At 35.1% G+C, this 16,317-nt stretch overlaps 1 protein-coding gene across 1 annotated transcript; it reads right to left on the bottom strand.

Annotated features, from left to right (window-relative positions):
• Positions 1–757: 757 nt before the first annotated feature.
• Positions 758–15,998, bottom strand: tbc1d31 (TBC1 domain family, member 31). Its single transcript, XM_073846935.1, has 22 exons — positions 15,681–15,998; positions 15,449–15,595; positions 14,857–14,972; positions 13,968–14,146; positions 13,735–13,886; positions 13,496–13,655; positions 11,416–11,616; positions 10,831–10,998; positions 10,608–10,687; positions 10,324–10,470; positions 8,373–8,506; positions 8,119–8,252; positions 7,802–7,981; positions 5,446–5,678; positions 5,200–5,352; positions 4,984–5,119; positions 4,752–4,844; positions 4,332–4,472; positions 1,881–2,075; positions 1,436–1,589; positions 1,187–1,303; positions 758–1,079 (listed from the first exon to the last, which is right to left on the bottom strand). The coding sequence occupies exons 1-22, from the start codon at positions 15,761–15,763 to the stop codon at positions 934–936; spliced, it is 3,249 nt and encodes a 1,082-aa protein (XP_073703036.1). The 5' UTR covers positions 15,764–15,998; the 3' UTR covers positions 758–933.
• Positions 15,999–16,317: the final 319 nt, after the last annotated feature.

Raw genomic sequence — 16,317 nt, 5'->3', positions numbered from 1 at the left:
TCTGGTTTGATATTAATAAATGCTTCTTTAGCACCAAATCAGCATATTAGAATGATTTTTGAAGGATCATGTGACACTAAAGGCCAAAGTAATAGCTGCAAAAAATCAGTATTGACGTCACAGGAATAAATTCATATTTTAAAATATATAAGTATTGTACCATCGCTAATACCATTATATCATATAATATCCTATGATACATACCTTGTGAATATCTCTGAAGTATACTTCAATAAACCTCATTGTAAAGGGTATTATTGTGGAATTATATACAGTAGAAAATATGTGTGTATATGTGTGTATATTCTACTGTATAATAATACAAATATACACCTACACACACATACATATATACATATATATATATATATATATATATATATATATATATATATAAACACACACACACACACACACACACACACACACACACACACACACACAATATTCTTAAATACAGTTATTTTAAATTCTATTAATATTTCACAATATATTTTGCTGTATTTCTGTGAAATAAATGCAACTGTGATGGACATAATAGAATCCCAACACAGGAATACATTATATTTTTAAATATTGTAATAATTACATTTAATAAAATGTAATTAAAAGTAAATAAACAGTGAAAACTGTTGAATTATATTTCATGTTTTTAATGAAAATTAATTGACATTTTTCATTTTTAAATACAAAAGATTATACAAAAGACACTTAAATATAAAAAAAACATACAAATAATAAAATACATTTACAAAACCAAACCAGAATAAATCTGAAATCAATGAATAAATCTACATCCAGATTATCATCATTGTAAAGAAAATACAAACTGAGCAGGCTTCTCATCTGATCAAAAATTATTATCTTTCAGATCCTCTTTAACGTGTGCCTGGTTCCACACACACTGGTCCGGCGCTGATGGCGACTGTGTTGTCAGTGAGAGTGTACAGAACTGATTGAGGGTGAAATGAAGTCAGTCGTTCTGGCTCTGGAAGCTAATTTCGTCCTCAGTTCTCTGATTTCCTGCATCAACTCCCTTTCCTTAGAGTCCAGCTCCCCTCGACCACGATCTAAAGAAACTATAAAGTAGCAATGCTCATGGGAAACCTTATCGCTTGCTGCTTTGTTAAATAATGCTTAGTTATGAAACTCAGTAAAACTCACTGTTTAAACGAATAATACTCACAGCCAGAAGAATCATCTGATTGATTTATCAAGGAAATGTTTGTGGTCTCACTCTGGGTCTTGTGCAGCAGGCCTCTAGACGAGCAGGGAGATCGAAGTCTCTTTTCCATTTGATGATCTACAAACACACACAGACAGACTTTTTTAGCTGATTGTGTCCTGACAAGGAAGTCATTTTAAAACTATAATCATATTATGTTTCAATCAAATCCTTTATTACATTTTGTGAAAAGAGGTTGTCTGAACTCACTTAATGGATCCTCTAGATTTATTTGCAGCTTGCCATGATGTTTCTCAGTCTCTTCTGTTTCCTGACAGATAAGTGACCTCCACTGGGCGTTAACAGCGGCGGATACCCGTCTTTCCTCCTCCAGTTTAGCTTGTTTAGCCACTACATCATCCCACTGAGACCGAAACAACGTCATTGGTCTTTTGCATGTTGTATTTAAAGGAATTTTTTTTTTTTTTTTTTTTTAAGAAATTTAGCTACTTGATATAGCAAACAAAACACTAAAGGTGCAGTCACATTTATCACTGTCATTGGGAATTTTGTAAAAAGATTTTCCCCACGCAAATTTTACAATAGGTTTAAGTTGGTCAGGTGAATTCGCCACACTGACCAACAGAAAGCCGCTTGGCCTGAAAGTGACTTTTGTTTCAGCTCATGTGACTGCGCCTTCAACATGAATTCTCACCTGCTTTCCCTCCACTTCTAGCATTAGCTGGACTACTTCTTCCTCTTTAGCACGTGTTTGTTTGCTGAGGTTCACAAGTCGCTCTCGTTGCTTCTCCTGCCTCTCCTCTGCTTTTTCCAATCGCTTGAACACCTCGGCTTGCCAATCAGCATCTACTTCCATCTGTCCCGCCTCTGCCAGAGACTCTTCCAGCATCTGAAAGAGTTTCAACTTTCAAAATGAGTCTCATCCAAACTTTATTCAAAGATCAACTGCAACATACAAGTTTGTTAAAGGATAAGTTTACTTCAGGAATAAAAACTTTCTGATAATTTACTCACCCCCCTGTGATCCAAGATGTTTGTCTTTGTCGATTGCAAAGAAATTAATTTTTTCGAGGAAAACATTCCAGGATTTTTCTCCATATAGTGGACTTCAATGGTGGCCAATGGTAAAATGTCCAGTACTGACCCAGTGTTTACAAAGCAAACATGCAAAGGAAGTCAAGCGCCCTTTACAAAAAAAATGTAAAACAATGATGTCGGACAATTTTGAAGTTGGAGGAGAAAATGAGACGGAGCTTTTGCCTTACTCTACCTGAGTACACAGATGAAGAACTAACCGCACATGACCTTTCCAACATGATTACGTAATGCGTGAAGTCATAGAGCTAGTGCAATATGAGCTTTTGTGGTTAAGCATATACAGTTGCAATCAAAATTATTCAACCCCCCAGAGACTTTGCTGAAGATTCAAGACTTTCCATCTATAACAGATTACTGGCATATTAAAAGTGATATTGTCAGTATATAATGGTATAACTTTGAGTTCTAGGATTTTTTAAATAACAGTTATGTCATAATTATTCAACCCCTATTCAGCATCGCTGTTTTTTAGTCACTTATTTATATGGTGGGAAACAAAATTGTCTTTAAACAATTAAATAAACTTTATTAGAGAACAGAATTGGCTTGGGCCATTACACATACATGCAGTTAGCCCATTCATGTGCTGAAGCTTGAGTAGCTAATATGGCAAAGTCAACAGAGCTCTCACAAAAGCTATAGAGAAGAAATAATTACTTTAGAAAGTCTAAGGCCTTATGAAGATTTCCAAGACATTAAAAGTTCCTAGAGACACAGCTGGAAGCCTTATTACTTAGATTAAAATGTGTTGTACCAGAAAACCTTTGAGGGCGTTGAAGAAAAAGCACAGTATCATAAAATGTTTGATCAGAACAACTGAGGAAAAACCTGCAATGTACAGCCAAAGGCTTGCAAGATGACCCGACAAAAGGAGGAAAAATATTTCAATACATATAAGATGAACACAAGACAAGCATTGTTGGGGCATCTTACTCAATACCACTCTTGAACAAAAAGAACAAAAAGGCATGGGTTAACAGTATGTCTGGTGCAAAACAGGCAAAACTTCTGAGCAGAAGAACGTCTCCATAGTCAAACTTGGAGGTGGGCCAGTCCCATCATGGGGATGTTTTACTGTTGCATGATGTGGAAATCATGACTTTATAAAGGACATCATGGATTCTTTGAAGTATCAGGCCATTTTGGCAAGAATTGTGTTGCCTCGGGTGCAAAGACTGAAGCTAAAGATCAATGGACTTTCTTGCAGGACAATCATCCAAAAGTAAACATCCAAATTTACTAATGCTTGGTTCAAGGACCAGGTCTTAGAATGTTCTTGAGTGGCCTGTTCAGTCTCCAGATTTAATTCTATATTATATTCAATATTTGGTTGAATGTGAAGAAGGCAGTGGCAAAACAAAACAAAACAAAACAAAGATTATCAGTGATCTGAAAGCTTTTCAGGTGATGAATAGGCCAAGACTGCAGTAGAGAGGTGACAGAAGCTTCTAAGCACTTACAAGCAGCCTTTATTGGTGGTTTTAAAGAACAAAAGACACCAAAATTACCTTTTGGGGGTTGAATAATTTTGAACATAAATGTTTAGAGACAATTTGATTTTTTTCCCCCACTATTTATGAATTCAGAATTACTAAAATTTGTTTTAATAAACTTTCTCTAATAGTGTACTGATGCCTTTGTTGAATTGTTTTCCACAAAATGTGGTTTTCTGCAGCAAAATTACCATGATCGTTTCATTAGATAAGACCTTCATTCCTCGGCTGGGGTAGTGTACAGCCCTGAAACTGCATTGAAACTGCAATTTGAACCTTTAACCCATTGATCCCCAGTGAAGTCCAGTATATGGAGAAAAATCCTGGAATGTTTTCCTCAAAAACCTTAATTTCTTTGCAACTGAAGACAGAAAGACATGAACATCTTGGATGAGAAGGGCGTAAGTAAATTATCAGGAAATTTTTATTCCTGAAGTGAACTTATCCTTTAAGCAGAAAGAAAGGAAATGCAGAAAGGAAACAGGAGAAGGGTGGAGTGAGATTTCTGACAAAGATAATTATATGCACTCCATGAAAATTATAGCGAGACATACCTTCTTGTTTTTCTGGCTGATATCTGCATCTGTTTGAATGAGGTTTTGAAATGTAGAATCTTCAATCTCAGCCTTGCGTCTTCTAGTATCCACTTCTGCTCTCACCGTTTGACTCACACGCTCTTGCTCTTTGGCCAGTTGCTAGTAGCCAAAACATAACAATTAGATATGATCTCAGGAGTGTCCGATCTAGCTCATAGAGGCCCACCTTACAGTAGAATTAACTCTAACCCTAATTAAACACACCTAAACCAGCTATTCAAGGTCTTCAGGAATACATGACACTTCCTGGTAGGTGTGTTGGGGCAGGTTGGAGCTAAACTCTGCATAAAGATAGCCATCCAGAAGAAGGGTTGGACACTCCTAGTACATCAACATGGCAGTCGTTTGCAAATAAATAAAGTTTTTATAGGGGCAAACCTGTTCAAACAGTTGTCTCTGGGCATCCAGTTCCATCTGTCGTACTTCTATATCTTCCACGGCGACCGCTGTCTCCTGATCTCGCAGCGCCATCTGAAAACAACAAAAATGTAAAGAAACTCCTAAAGAACCTCTTTCTAAATAATACTCAAAACCTTTCTAAATGCATTTACTTTTTGTGAAACATATACAACCATTGAAAATCTAAAGTCAAGCAACAACACATGAGTACCTTTCTCTGAATCTCGTCATCAAGTCTCTTGAGCTGTATACTGCGCTGATCTTGCTGGTGCTTAAGAAATCGTCTTCTAGCACAATCAATTAGATTGAGCTCCTTCACCTTCAACTCGCGCTTCATAGCAGCCAATCTGAGCAGAGAAGGTTATTTCAGGTGAACTGTGTGCGTGAAACTGCAAGGAAGTCGTCATGCAGATGGAGGGAGACCTACCTGGCTCTCTGTTGTGCAAGTTTACCCTCCTCTTCCTGTAGAATCCTTCTACGTTGCTCTTCTCCTTGCAGTAGCAGCTCCTGCTGTTTGTACCAGGCCTCAAACTCAGCCTGCTGTCTGACCGCTTCAGCATGCAGCTGTTGAACCTCTTGTCTTTACAGACAAACACAAGCAGAAACCTTTCTGTAAAATGCACTAACTATGGCATACTCTAGCTATATCAGTATTACAAATGAATAGAAGTACCTCTCCCTTAGATACTCCACTTCTTGTTGCCTGATCCTCTCACGTTCCTGGGACTGGTACTCCACTATAAAGGTGGGGTATTTGTTAAAAATGGGGTACTGGCCCTGTGTCAGAGGTTCAAAGTCACTCAGCGCAGAGCTGGGATGGATGTCTGCAGGGGTGCTGTCCATCAATCGATAGGTTTCCTTCAGCATAGCACTGATGTCCAAGCTATTCCGATGATGGAAAAAGTACTACATTAGGGAAGAAAAACGGGGAAAAAAAAATTAATACACATTTACTAGTGAGAAGTTTTGAACAGTAACATTTTTTATGTTTTCTAAAGAATTCTCTTCTGCTCACCAGCCATGCATTTATTTGATCCAAAATACAGCAAAAGTAGTAATATTGTATCATTTTTAAATAACTGCTTTCTATTTGAATATATTTTAAAATGCAATTTATTCCTGTGATCAAACTAAATTAATAGTCTGATTTGCTGCTCAAGAAACATTTTAGTCTTACTATTTTATATTATCAATATTTAAAACAGTTGAGTACATTTTATAGGATTCGTTGATGAATAGAAAGATCCAAAGATCAGCATTTATCTGAAATAACATCTTTTGTAACATTATATACTATACCATTCAAAAGCTTCAAGTCAGTATTATTTTTTTGGGGGAAAGAAAATTATACAAATTAATACTTCTATTTAGAAAGAATGCTTTAAATTGATCAAAAGTGATTATAAAGGCATTTATAATGTTACAAAAGATTTTTATTTCAAATCAATTATGTTCTTCTGAACTTTCTATTCATCAGGAACATAAAATTCTACTCAGCTGTTTTTAACATAAAAATTCAGATTTAAAATCACGGGAATAAATTACATTTTGAAACATTCAAATAGTAAAAAAATAAAATGTTACTGTTTTTGCTGTACTTCGGATCATATAAATGTAGGCTTGGGGAGCAGAAGAGAAGTTTAAAAACTGCTTTTTTTTTAATCAAAAATACAGTATAATCAGTAATATTCTGAAATATAATTACAAACAAAAATAACCCTTCTCTATTTTAATATTACATTTTAATTAATCCTTCTGATGGCAAAACTGAATTTTCAGGAGCTGTTACTCCAGTTTTCATACTTACACAATTACACAAAATTCTAATATATTCATAACATTTCTTTAAAATTTCAAACTTCCAAATATGTCCTATTATTATCAATGTTGAAAACACTTTAATATATCTGTGACAACCATTATAATTTTTTTTTAACAGAATTCTTTGATGAATAGAAAGTTCAAAAGAATTGCAGTTATTTGAAATTATTTGACACTTGCTGAATAAAAGTATTAAAAATTCTTTCAAAATAAACATTTTACCAATACTGTACGCTGCTGTTCAAAAGTTTGGGATCAGTAAGTTAAAGACGTTTTTATGCTCATCAAGGATGCATTTATTTGATCAAAAATACAAAAAAACAGTAATATTGCAAAATGTTATTATACAATATAAAATAATGTTTTTTTATTTTAATATACTTTAAAATCTAAATTATTCCTGTGATGCAAAGCTGAATTTTCACCAGCCATTACTCCAGTCTTCAGTGTCACATGATCCTTCAGTAATCATTCTAATATGTTGATTTTATTAGAAATATCTGTGGTGGCAACAGATGTGCCACCAAATACTGTTTTGGAACCTGTGATAGTTTTTTTCAGGATTCTTTAATGAAATAAATGTGAAAAAGAACAGTATTTATTCAAAACAGAAATATTTTCTAACAATATAAGTCTTTGCTATCACTTTATCAATTTAACACATCCCTGTGGAATAAAATGATTAATTTCTTTCAAAATAAGAAAAGAAAAAAAATTGGACGGTAGTGTATATTGTTAGAAAAGATTATTTTAAATAAATGCTGTTCTTATAATTTTTTTATTCATCTAAGAATCCTGAACAAAGGTATCACAGGTTCCAAAAAATATTAAGCAGCACAACTGTTAGCAACTGGAATAATGGTGCTGAAAATTCAGCTTTGATGACAGGAATGAATTAGATTTTATTGTACATTAAAATACAAACATTATTTTACATTGTAATAATATTTCACAATATTACATTTTTTCTGTATTTTTGATCAAAGTAAAAGCAGCCTTGGTGAGCATAAGAAACTTCTTAAAAAATCTTACTGCTCCCAAAGTTTTGAATGACAGTGTACATATAAATGAAACCCCTAAATGGGATAAACTTGTCTTGATAAGCCAAATTTGTCCTTCATAAAATTCTAATTCAGTTCAAATGGCCAGTGAGCATAAAATAAATAAATTAATTTAAAAAAAAATCATAAAAATGTCTGAAGTTGTACCTCGAAGTCCTTCTTGTCAGTACAAAGCAGTAGTGGTGCTCTGCAGCAGGTGACATATGCCACCACAGCCATTAGAAGAAATGATGGATGATTTGAGAAAACATTATCAAACAGCTTCAGCCATTCTTCCCTCATCAGAACCTCAGAGAACAGGGTCTCCAGAAGAGGCCATGCATACAGCTGGAGAGGAAAACCACGGTGTTTAGACCATTCCCTTTATCTTTGGCTTCAAGATTAAATTCTTTGAAAGTCAAAGTCTATGTCATATAAACACGTTTATACATGCTGATATAAACAATCATGTTAAAGTCTTTTACCTGTGAGGTAACGCCACAGGCAACAAAATGCTGAAGCAGCTCTTTATCATGATGGGCCAGCACATTCTCAGCCAGACTCAGCACATTAAGCGGAGGGTTGGGAAAGTACTCAAACCAGTGCTGGCACCAGTTCACTGTAAAAGAGCAATTCAAGACACTTTAAGTCTCTCAGCTACGGACAGAATTGTTGAATCACTGCCAAAGAGACCAGCGGTACGTCACCCAACACCACACTACTGTATCACACTACCTACCAATGACGGTGGCAACTACTTCAAAGCAGATCAGTGGATTGTTCTGGAACAGCTTGACGAATGGGAAGGCCAGCAGGGGGAGATAATCAGTCTCACCAAAGACTGCAGCCCAGTGAGCAAGAGCAGACAGTACTCTGCCAAGTCAGAAATAAAAAGATAAATATATGTCACTTCAATATAATTTAAAGGGATAGTTCAGCCAAAAATTTAAATTGGATGTTTATTTGCTTACCCCCAGGGCATCCAAGATGTAGGTGACTTTTTTCTCCAGCAGAGCGGTGCAGTCTGTCAGTCATTTAATGGCAGTGGATGGGCACCAGACCTTTAAAAGTAAAAAAACATGCACAGACAAATCCAAATTACACCCTACGGCTTGTGACGATACATTGATGTCCTAAGAGACGAAACGATCAGTTTTTGCGAGAAACTAAAGAGTATTCATATCATTTTTTACCTTTGATACACCGCCACGTCCTTCTGTCCTGAGCACGAGCTCATCATTCGGCTCGTTAACACGTGTACGGGCTCTGGTGTAGTAAACGCAAACGCAAACGCTGTAAGGGGAAATCGGTGAAACGTCCCGGATGAGTTTGCGCAAGCAAACGTAATCTTTTAGCTTTAAATCGGTTTGAACAATCAGGATAAGTGCAAGTAATTAGCATTTTGAATAGCTGCTATACCCACAATCTCTGTGCACTGTGTAAACAATGAGTGTCGTACACACGTGACAGATTGCTTCCGGCATTTGCATATACTATGCCAGAGCGCGTGCACATGTAACGTGCCGGATGATGAGCTCGTGCTCAGGACAGATGGACGTGGCTGTGTATCAAAGGAAAAAATGATATAAATACTGTTCAGTTTCTCGCAAAAAAACGATAATTTCGTGTCTTAGGACATCAATGTATCGTCACGAGCCGCAGAGTGTAATTTGGATTTGTCTGTGCATGTTTGTTTTACTTTTAAAGGTCTGGTGCCCATCCACTGCCATTAAATGACTGACAGACCGCATCGCTTTGAGTTAAAAATCTTTGTTTGTGTTCTGCTGAAGAAACAAAGTCACCTACATCTTGGATGCCCTGGGGGTAAGCAAATAAACATCATATTTTAATTTTTGGGTGAACCATTCCTTTAATTACTCACCCTCATGTCGCTCCAAACCCGTAAGACCTTTGTTTATCTTCAGAAAACAAATTTAGATATTTTTGATGACATTCGAAAGCTTTTTTACCCTTCATAGACAGCTTCTTTTTCTTAAAGGAGGAGAACTGTTAAATAAAGTTATTTTGGTTTTCTGTGCTGTCTATGGAGAAAGCTCAGGTTTCATCAAAAACATCTTAATTTGTGTTCTGAATGAAGGTCTTGTGGTTTTGGAACAACATGAGGGTGAGTAATTAATGACAGAATTTTAATTTTGGGGTGAACTAGCCCTTTAAGATACTAATCTAACACTACAGTGGGCAAATCTATATGTGTGCAATTAAAGGTTGTATCAGCGATTTCTAGCCTAAAACATAAAGTGTCAATTTCAGCTGACCTTTCTTCACGATCCGCTCGCTGCCTGCCCCATAAATTGTCTGTGATAAAACCGCGTCTCTCTGGTCAGCCTAGGGTCCGAGATATGCCAAAAAAAACAATCGGCACTACCAACCTTTCGCTCCGCCTCCCTCACATCCCTGCACCAGTACGAAAGTCCACAACACCAAACCCCTGACGCTGATTGGTTGGAACACAGTTTGTTTATCTGTGGAAAGGTTGGTATTGCCGATTGTTTTTTTTTGGCATATCTCGGACCCTAGGCTGACCAGAGAGACGCGGTTTTTTCACAGACAATTTATGGGGCAGGCAGCGAGCGGATCGTGAAGAAAGGTCAGCTGAAATTGACACTTTATGTTTTAGGCTAGAAATCGCTGATACAACCTTTAAGTCAATTGAGTGACGCTGTGTCCACCTTTGTAAGCCTCTCTGTAGTTTGTGGCTTTTGATGGGGTAGCGCTCTTGAAGGCACATGTATGCTGAATGCAGGCCTTTGTCAGTCAGACTGCTGAATGTGGCATGGTTCTCAGGCAGATGCAATAGAGAACGCCAAATAAACATCCTGCAAATAAACACACACACACACACACACACACACACACACACACACACACACAAATAAAGCGGAGACACAGACTACAGCTTCACATTAAATCAACAAAATAGCATTCCTTTTGCATGACGCATTTATTACGCTACCTGTATTTGGCTGGGTACTCTCCAAATGCTCTCAGTAACGCTCGTAGCCTTTTCTTGTTAAGGCCATTAGGCAAGTCATTCTATACAAAATAGATTAATTAGATATGATTATAATTGAGTAATAAGTTAAATAGGTGTTAAAAATGTCTTAAAGCAATGTCATAGGCACACAACCCACAAATGCATTTCAAAAGTATTGAATAAAACTGAATACAAACAGAACCTCTTTGTCATCCAGTGTAGAAACAGCAGATGGTAAAAGTTTCGATTGGATTCTGCGTCCTGATGTTTTCACAGAACGCTGACTTGTGCCAGTAAAAACCTTCATTTTCAAACACGATCCCTCACTGCTTTTGCCTTTAGTGACCTGTTTCAATAAAGGCTGGGGAGGCTACACAAACAAAAGAGTAAATGAATTATATACAATTCCTAACCCACATATATTATAACATTCAAAAGTTTGGGGTTTGTACATTTTTAATGGTTTTGAAATAAGTCTCATAAGACTGTTTCCTTGACAGATATTACCGTTTTTACTGTATTTATTAAAATATTAAATATTATCACAATTTAAAACCAATTTAATTCCTGTGATGGCAAAGCTGAATTTTCAGCAGTCATTACTCCAGTCTTCAGTGTCACATGATTTTACAGAAATCATTTTAATATGTTGATTCGATGCTCAAGAAAAATTTCTTGTGCTGCTTTATATTTTTGTGGAACCTATGATTTTGTAGAAAATGTTTTCACAGTTTTTTGATTAATAGAAAGAACTGCCTTTGTTTGAAATAGAACAATAAATATTTACCTTACTGATTTCTGAGGTAAGACTTCGTACATCATAGATTCTAAGAGCACCACTGTCCATCACAGCAACTATATGGTGGCCTTTAGGACAAATAGTTGCCAACGTGATGGCATCCTCATGGGACCCTATTTCAAAGAGCTGCTTGCATGACTGAACGTTGATGAAGCGCATGACGCCATCTTGGCTCAAAACACCCAGAACCTGAGTAGAGAATATCACAGTATGTTATTTCCACAAAAAACCTATAAACTGGATAATATGGACAAATTTTTCATGTTAAAGAATTAGTTCACTTTCAGAATAAACATTTCTGATAATTTAGTCACCTCTACTTCATCCAAGACGACTAGAGGTTCATGTCTTTCTTTCTTTAGTTGAAAAAGAAAAGTTTTTTGAGGAAAACATTCCAGGATTTTTCTCCATATAGTGGACTTAAATGGGGATTACCAATTTGAAGGTCCAAAATGCAGCTTCAAATGGCTCTAGGTGATCCCAGCTGAACAATAAGGGTCTTATGTAGCAATACAATTGGTCATTTTCTAAAAAAAACAGAAATGCTTGTCTTGCACTAGCTCTGCATCCACGACTCGGATCATGTAGAGCCCTTTGAAGCTGCACTGAAAGTGCAATTTAGACCTTCAAACCGTTGGCCACCATTAAAGTCCACTATATGTAGAAAAATCCTGGAATGTTTTCCTCAAAAATTATTTTCGAGTGAAAACAGAAAGATGTGAACTTCTTGGATGACATGGGGGTGAGTAAATTATCAGGAAATTTTCATTCTGGAAGTGAACTTCTCCTTTAACCCTTATGCGGTCTTCGGGGGATTTCTGGACCCCGAATGGCGTTCGCTAAAATTTAAAAAAAAATGTACCCTTTGTCCAAATGGTATGAGACTTTGTAAATCAGTCAACACTATCTTGATCTACAAATAAAAAATTAAATTGGAATGATAGCTTGATTTTATGTTAGTGTGAAAAAAATACTCACGTTCGTCACTGGAGACCACAGGCAACAAAATGCAATTTTTTGTTATAAAATAATAGCTAAAAAAACAAAACAAATGTTATTTTCCTGTTTATTAATGTTTTTACTCCTCAACTGTGCAGTTTTTGGAGGATTAAGGATATTTTTAAATATATATAAATTAATAAATTAATATTTTTTATAGGTTTTTATACAAAAACAGCTTTTTTTTGTAAAATTCCCTTTCATAAAAAACCCACATGTCTAAATTTCATTCATGGGGATAAAATGGATAATTTCACATGGTTTAGTGTAAGATTTTTGCCCATCTTTTGGAAAATCCAGTTTTAAACGTAAAAAAAATACTTTTACCACTACGTGGCTGCAGAGCTCCCCTATATGCTTTTTGCTATTTGACCACCTGAAAGATATCTTTTCACAAGTTTTTTTTCAGTTGAGTTCATATCTACATATCATGAAACACAAAGGACTACAAAAAACTGCTCTCTTATAATTTGTCAAAAAAAAAAGATGTTGTTGCATTCTTATGTTCATGTTGTGTACTGCTACTCAATATGTAATAGAACTGGTATTGTTTCAGTACAAAAAATACTTAACTTTGACAAAAAGCATTTTTTATTGTTATAATTGTGATTTCATAATATGTAGATATGTACTCAACTGAAAAAAACTTGTGAAAAAATATCTTATTGTTGGTCAAATAGCAATTAGTTAATAGTAGAGCTCTGCAGCCATCTAGTGGTAAAAGTTATATTTTTTTACTTTTAAAACTGAATTTTCCAAAAAATGGCCAAAAATCTTACACTAAACTACATCAAATTATCCATGTTATCCCCATGAATGAAAGTTTAAAATGTGGGTATTTTGTAAAGTGAATTTTACATAAAAAGCTGTTTTTGCATATAAAACTATTAAAAATAAATATTTATTTAATAATTTATATTTATTTAAAAAATAGCATAAATCCTACGAAAACTGCACAAATGTGGAGCAAAAACATTAATAAACAGGAAAAAAATGATTATATATTTTTTTAAATATTATTTTGTTACAAAATGTAAGTTTTTTAGGTTAGCAGACTACTGGTGAGTACCTGGTTGGATCCGCCATCAAAACTATCTGGCAGGAAATCCACAAATCTTACGGTCTTGACTTTTGGAGGCATTTGTATTACTCTCAAAAGCTGTCGACTGTCCAGACACCACAAATGGACTAAGTTGGAGCGTCCAGCCGCAGCAAGTGTTTTCCCGTCTCTACAAAGAGACAAAATTATTACATACAACATACCATTCTGTGCTTCGCCAATTTAGGGTCTAAGTATAACAGCCTTACTGTGTAACAGCAAATGTCCTGTAGTGTATTCTGGGCCCATCCTGTGGAACAGGCAACTGATACTTGCAAAAAAGAGTGTCGCTCTCCCAAGCAAAAATGGAGTCGTCACTGAAGCAGCTGAGAATGGTGTTGCTGTGTGGGAGAAAGAACACCTACAAAAAACCATAGCAATGAGGGACTGACGCAGTGCTGTTTAAAATATATTACTTATGTACAAATAAAAGACGACTAACCTTTTGTATGCCAACTGATTGACGAACATTGAGCTTCCTCTTTCTCTGAAAGGTGTCGAGGTTCCAGAGCTGAGAGGTATCTGAGGAAGTGCTGATGGCATAGCTGCCTGAACTGTGGACTGATAGGGAAGAAACGGCACCTTCATGACCCCGCATCCAGCTTACTAGCTGTCTGGTGTCTGGAAACAAAGTTTATGCTTCCGTAAATCTTGAACTGTTTTACACCTTTATTATAAAACTATATTAAGGAGAGACACTGCAGGCAAAAATGCTGTTTTTCATGCACCTATCAAGTTTGGGATTTTGGGATTTTTGTTTTTTTTCATAAAGCATTTTTTCTAGAGGACTAGTGGAAAGAAAACATCCAAAAAACAATGTTAAGTGTTTCTTTTATAGCACTTTATCTATTTGTGTCAATAGATTTCAATTACAATGCATTTTTTTAAAGGCTGTTTTCTCAAAATTAGTTTTTTCTTCTACACTACAGTCATAAATCTCCACTTCATTAACACTTACAAGAACTTTACATTTTTATTGCTGTCTATATCCTGAAGGTTTTTACAGAGGGATTTGTTCATATATAATTTGCTTGGTTTTATTTTTTATTTATTTTATACCCCAAAAAATGGTAAAAAATAAAAATAAAATTATATATATATATATATATATATATATATATATATATATATATATATATATATATATATATATATATATATATATATAGTGTTTCCTGTCTGTTTTAAGTTTTTTCTGAATTATGTTGTGACAAAATGACACCTGAAATTCCCTCTGTAAAAACTTTGGACTCTAATATTAAAAAAAAAATTCTACAAGAATTTAGAAATTGACTTCAATTTTTTTTTTTTGGTACCTTAATGTATTTTACCTTTGTCAAAGCACTTAATTGAATAATCAGCAAGAGCAACCAGGAACTCAGTGGTTCTTCTCAAGTTGAATGCTAAAGCAGTACATGCTTGTCCTGTTTTCTGGACCAGCTTGAATCTGTTGAACGATGAACGTTATATGAGAATACTTGTTTTAATTGCAATAATAAACAACAAAGATTACATCACGTACAAAACAAACAGAAAATACAGTACATAAAAAAGACCTTTCAATTATAAACGAATTATGGTTTAACAGTTATCAGAAGAAGAAATATAATATAAAAAATTCTTAAGAAATAGACAAAAAGTTGTAAAAATAAAGAAAGAAAGAGAGAGGGCACACAAATAAAGATACAAGTATATTAAGAAAGAATATCAAACATGGCACAAGTTCTAAGTTATATGTTTTTATAGCTTTCTTGTTAACAGATATTGAAATTGTATTTAATACATCTTCGGTTCTTGTTTGAAGATGTTAAAATGGGCTCCCAAAAAATATATATGAGTTAAATATATATGAGAATACATGATATAGCAACAGAACTGAACAGGAATGAAAAGATAACAGGGAAAATATAGTCTATACTATACCTGTTTCTGCTAATGTCAAACACATAAATATTGCCATGATGATCACCAGCAAGAAACGACTCTCCTGTGGTGTCGAAAGCAACTTGCAAGAATCGAACCGTCTTGGTTTGACGAGCAGATGCGTTTCGAATCACAGTGGCCAAGATGCTGGAAATACATAAATGCATAATTAAAGTTAAATCTCTTCCCATTGCAAAAACAGTTTGCTCCGAGCTGGCTATATCAAACCTACCCATATTTTGATGATACTGGTTTTCTGTGCCATATTTTCCCATCTTCTCTGGACCCGATATCTGTAACCTGCATGTTAAGCATCGACTGTGAGACTCTCTAACTAATGATACTCCAGCAAACAGCCTCCCGCCTCACAAGCGCATCGCAGCGGGAAATTTAACGTCTGCAAACGATTTCCATCAGTTTATTAATGAGTGTCTGTCACGCTCGTTTTTAAACCTTCATCTCATTTCGAAATTCACTTTATCAGTCATAAAAAATGTTTATGCTAGTATTTGTTTGAGGATCTAAATAAAAGTCCACGCAGCAACAAGCAAGTTTCAGTTAGAGGAAGTGACGCATGTAAACACTTGTTGGAATTGTGGGTATTGTAGTAATTTTAAGAAAATGTGACGTGACCTTATGTGATAAAATAAAAGTAGCGTACATAATGTATACACACACGCACAATAATACAAATTCATTCTTAAAATATAAACAAGCGAATTAATTTAATAACTTGTTTACATTTATACGTGTCTCGTTTAAACAAACCAAAACATTATTTGAATGTATGTTTGAATTAGCAAAAAAAAAAAAAAATCAGTCCCCCTTTGAATTTGTATTTTGCAAAGGTATTTTTAAATACACAAAAT

The sequence above is a fragment of the Garra rufa genome, chromosome 9 (assembly GCF_049309525.1).
Source record: "Garra rufa chromosome 9, GarRuf1.0, whole genome shotgun sequence".
NCBI classification, from domain to species: Eukaryota; Metazoa; Chordata; class Actinopteri; order Cypriniformes; family Cyprinidae; genus Garra; species Garra rufa.
This window is presented reverse-complemented; position numbering and strand designations above follow the sequence as displayed.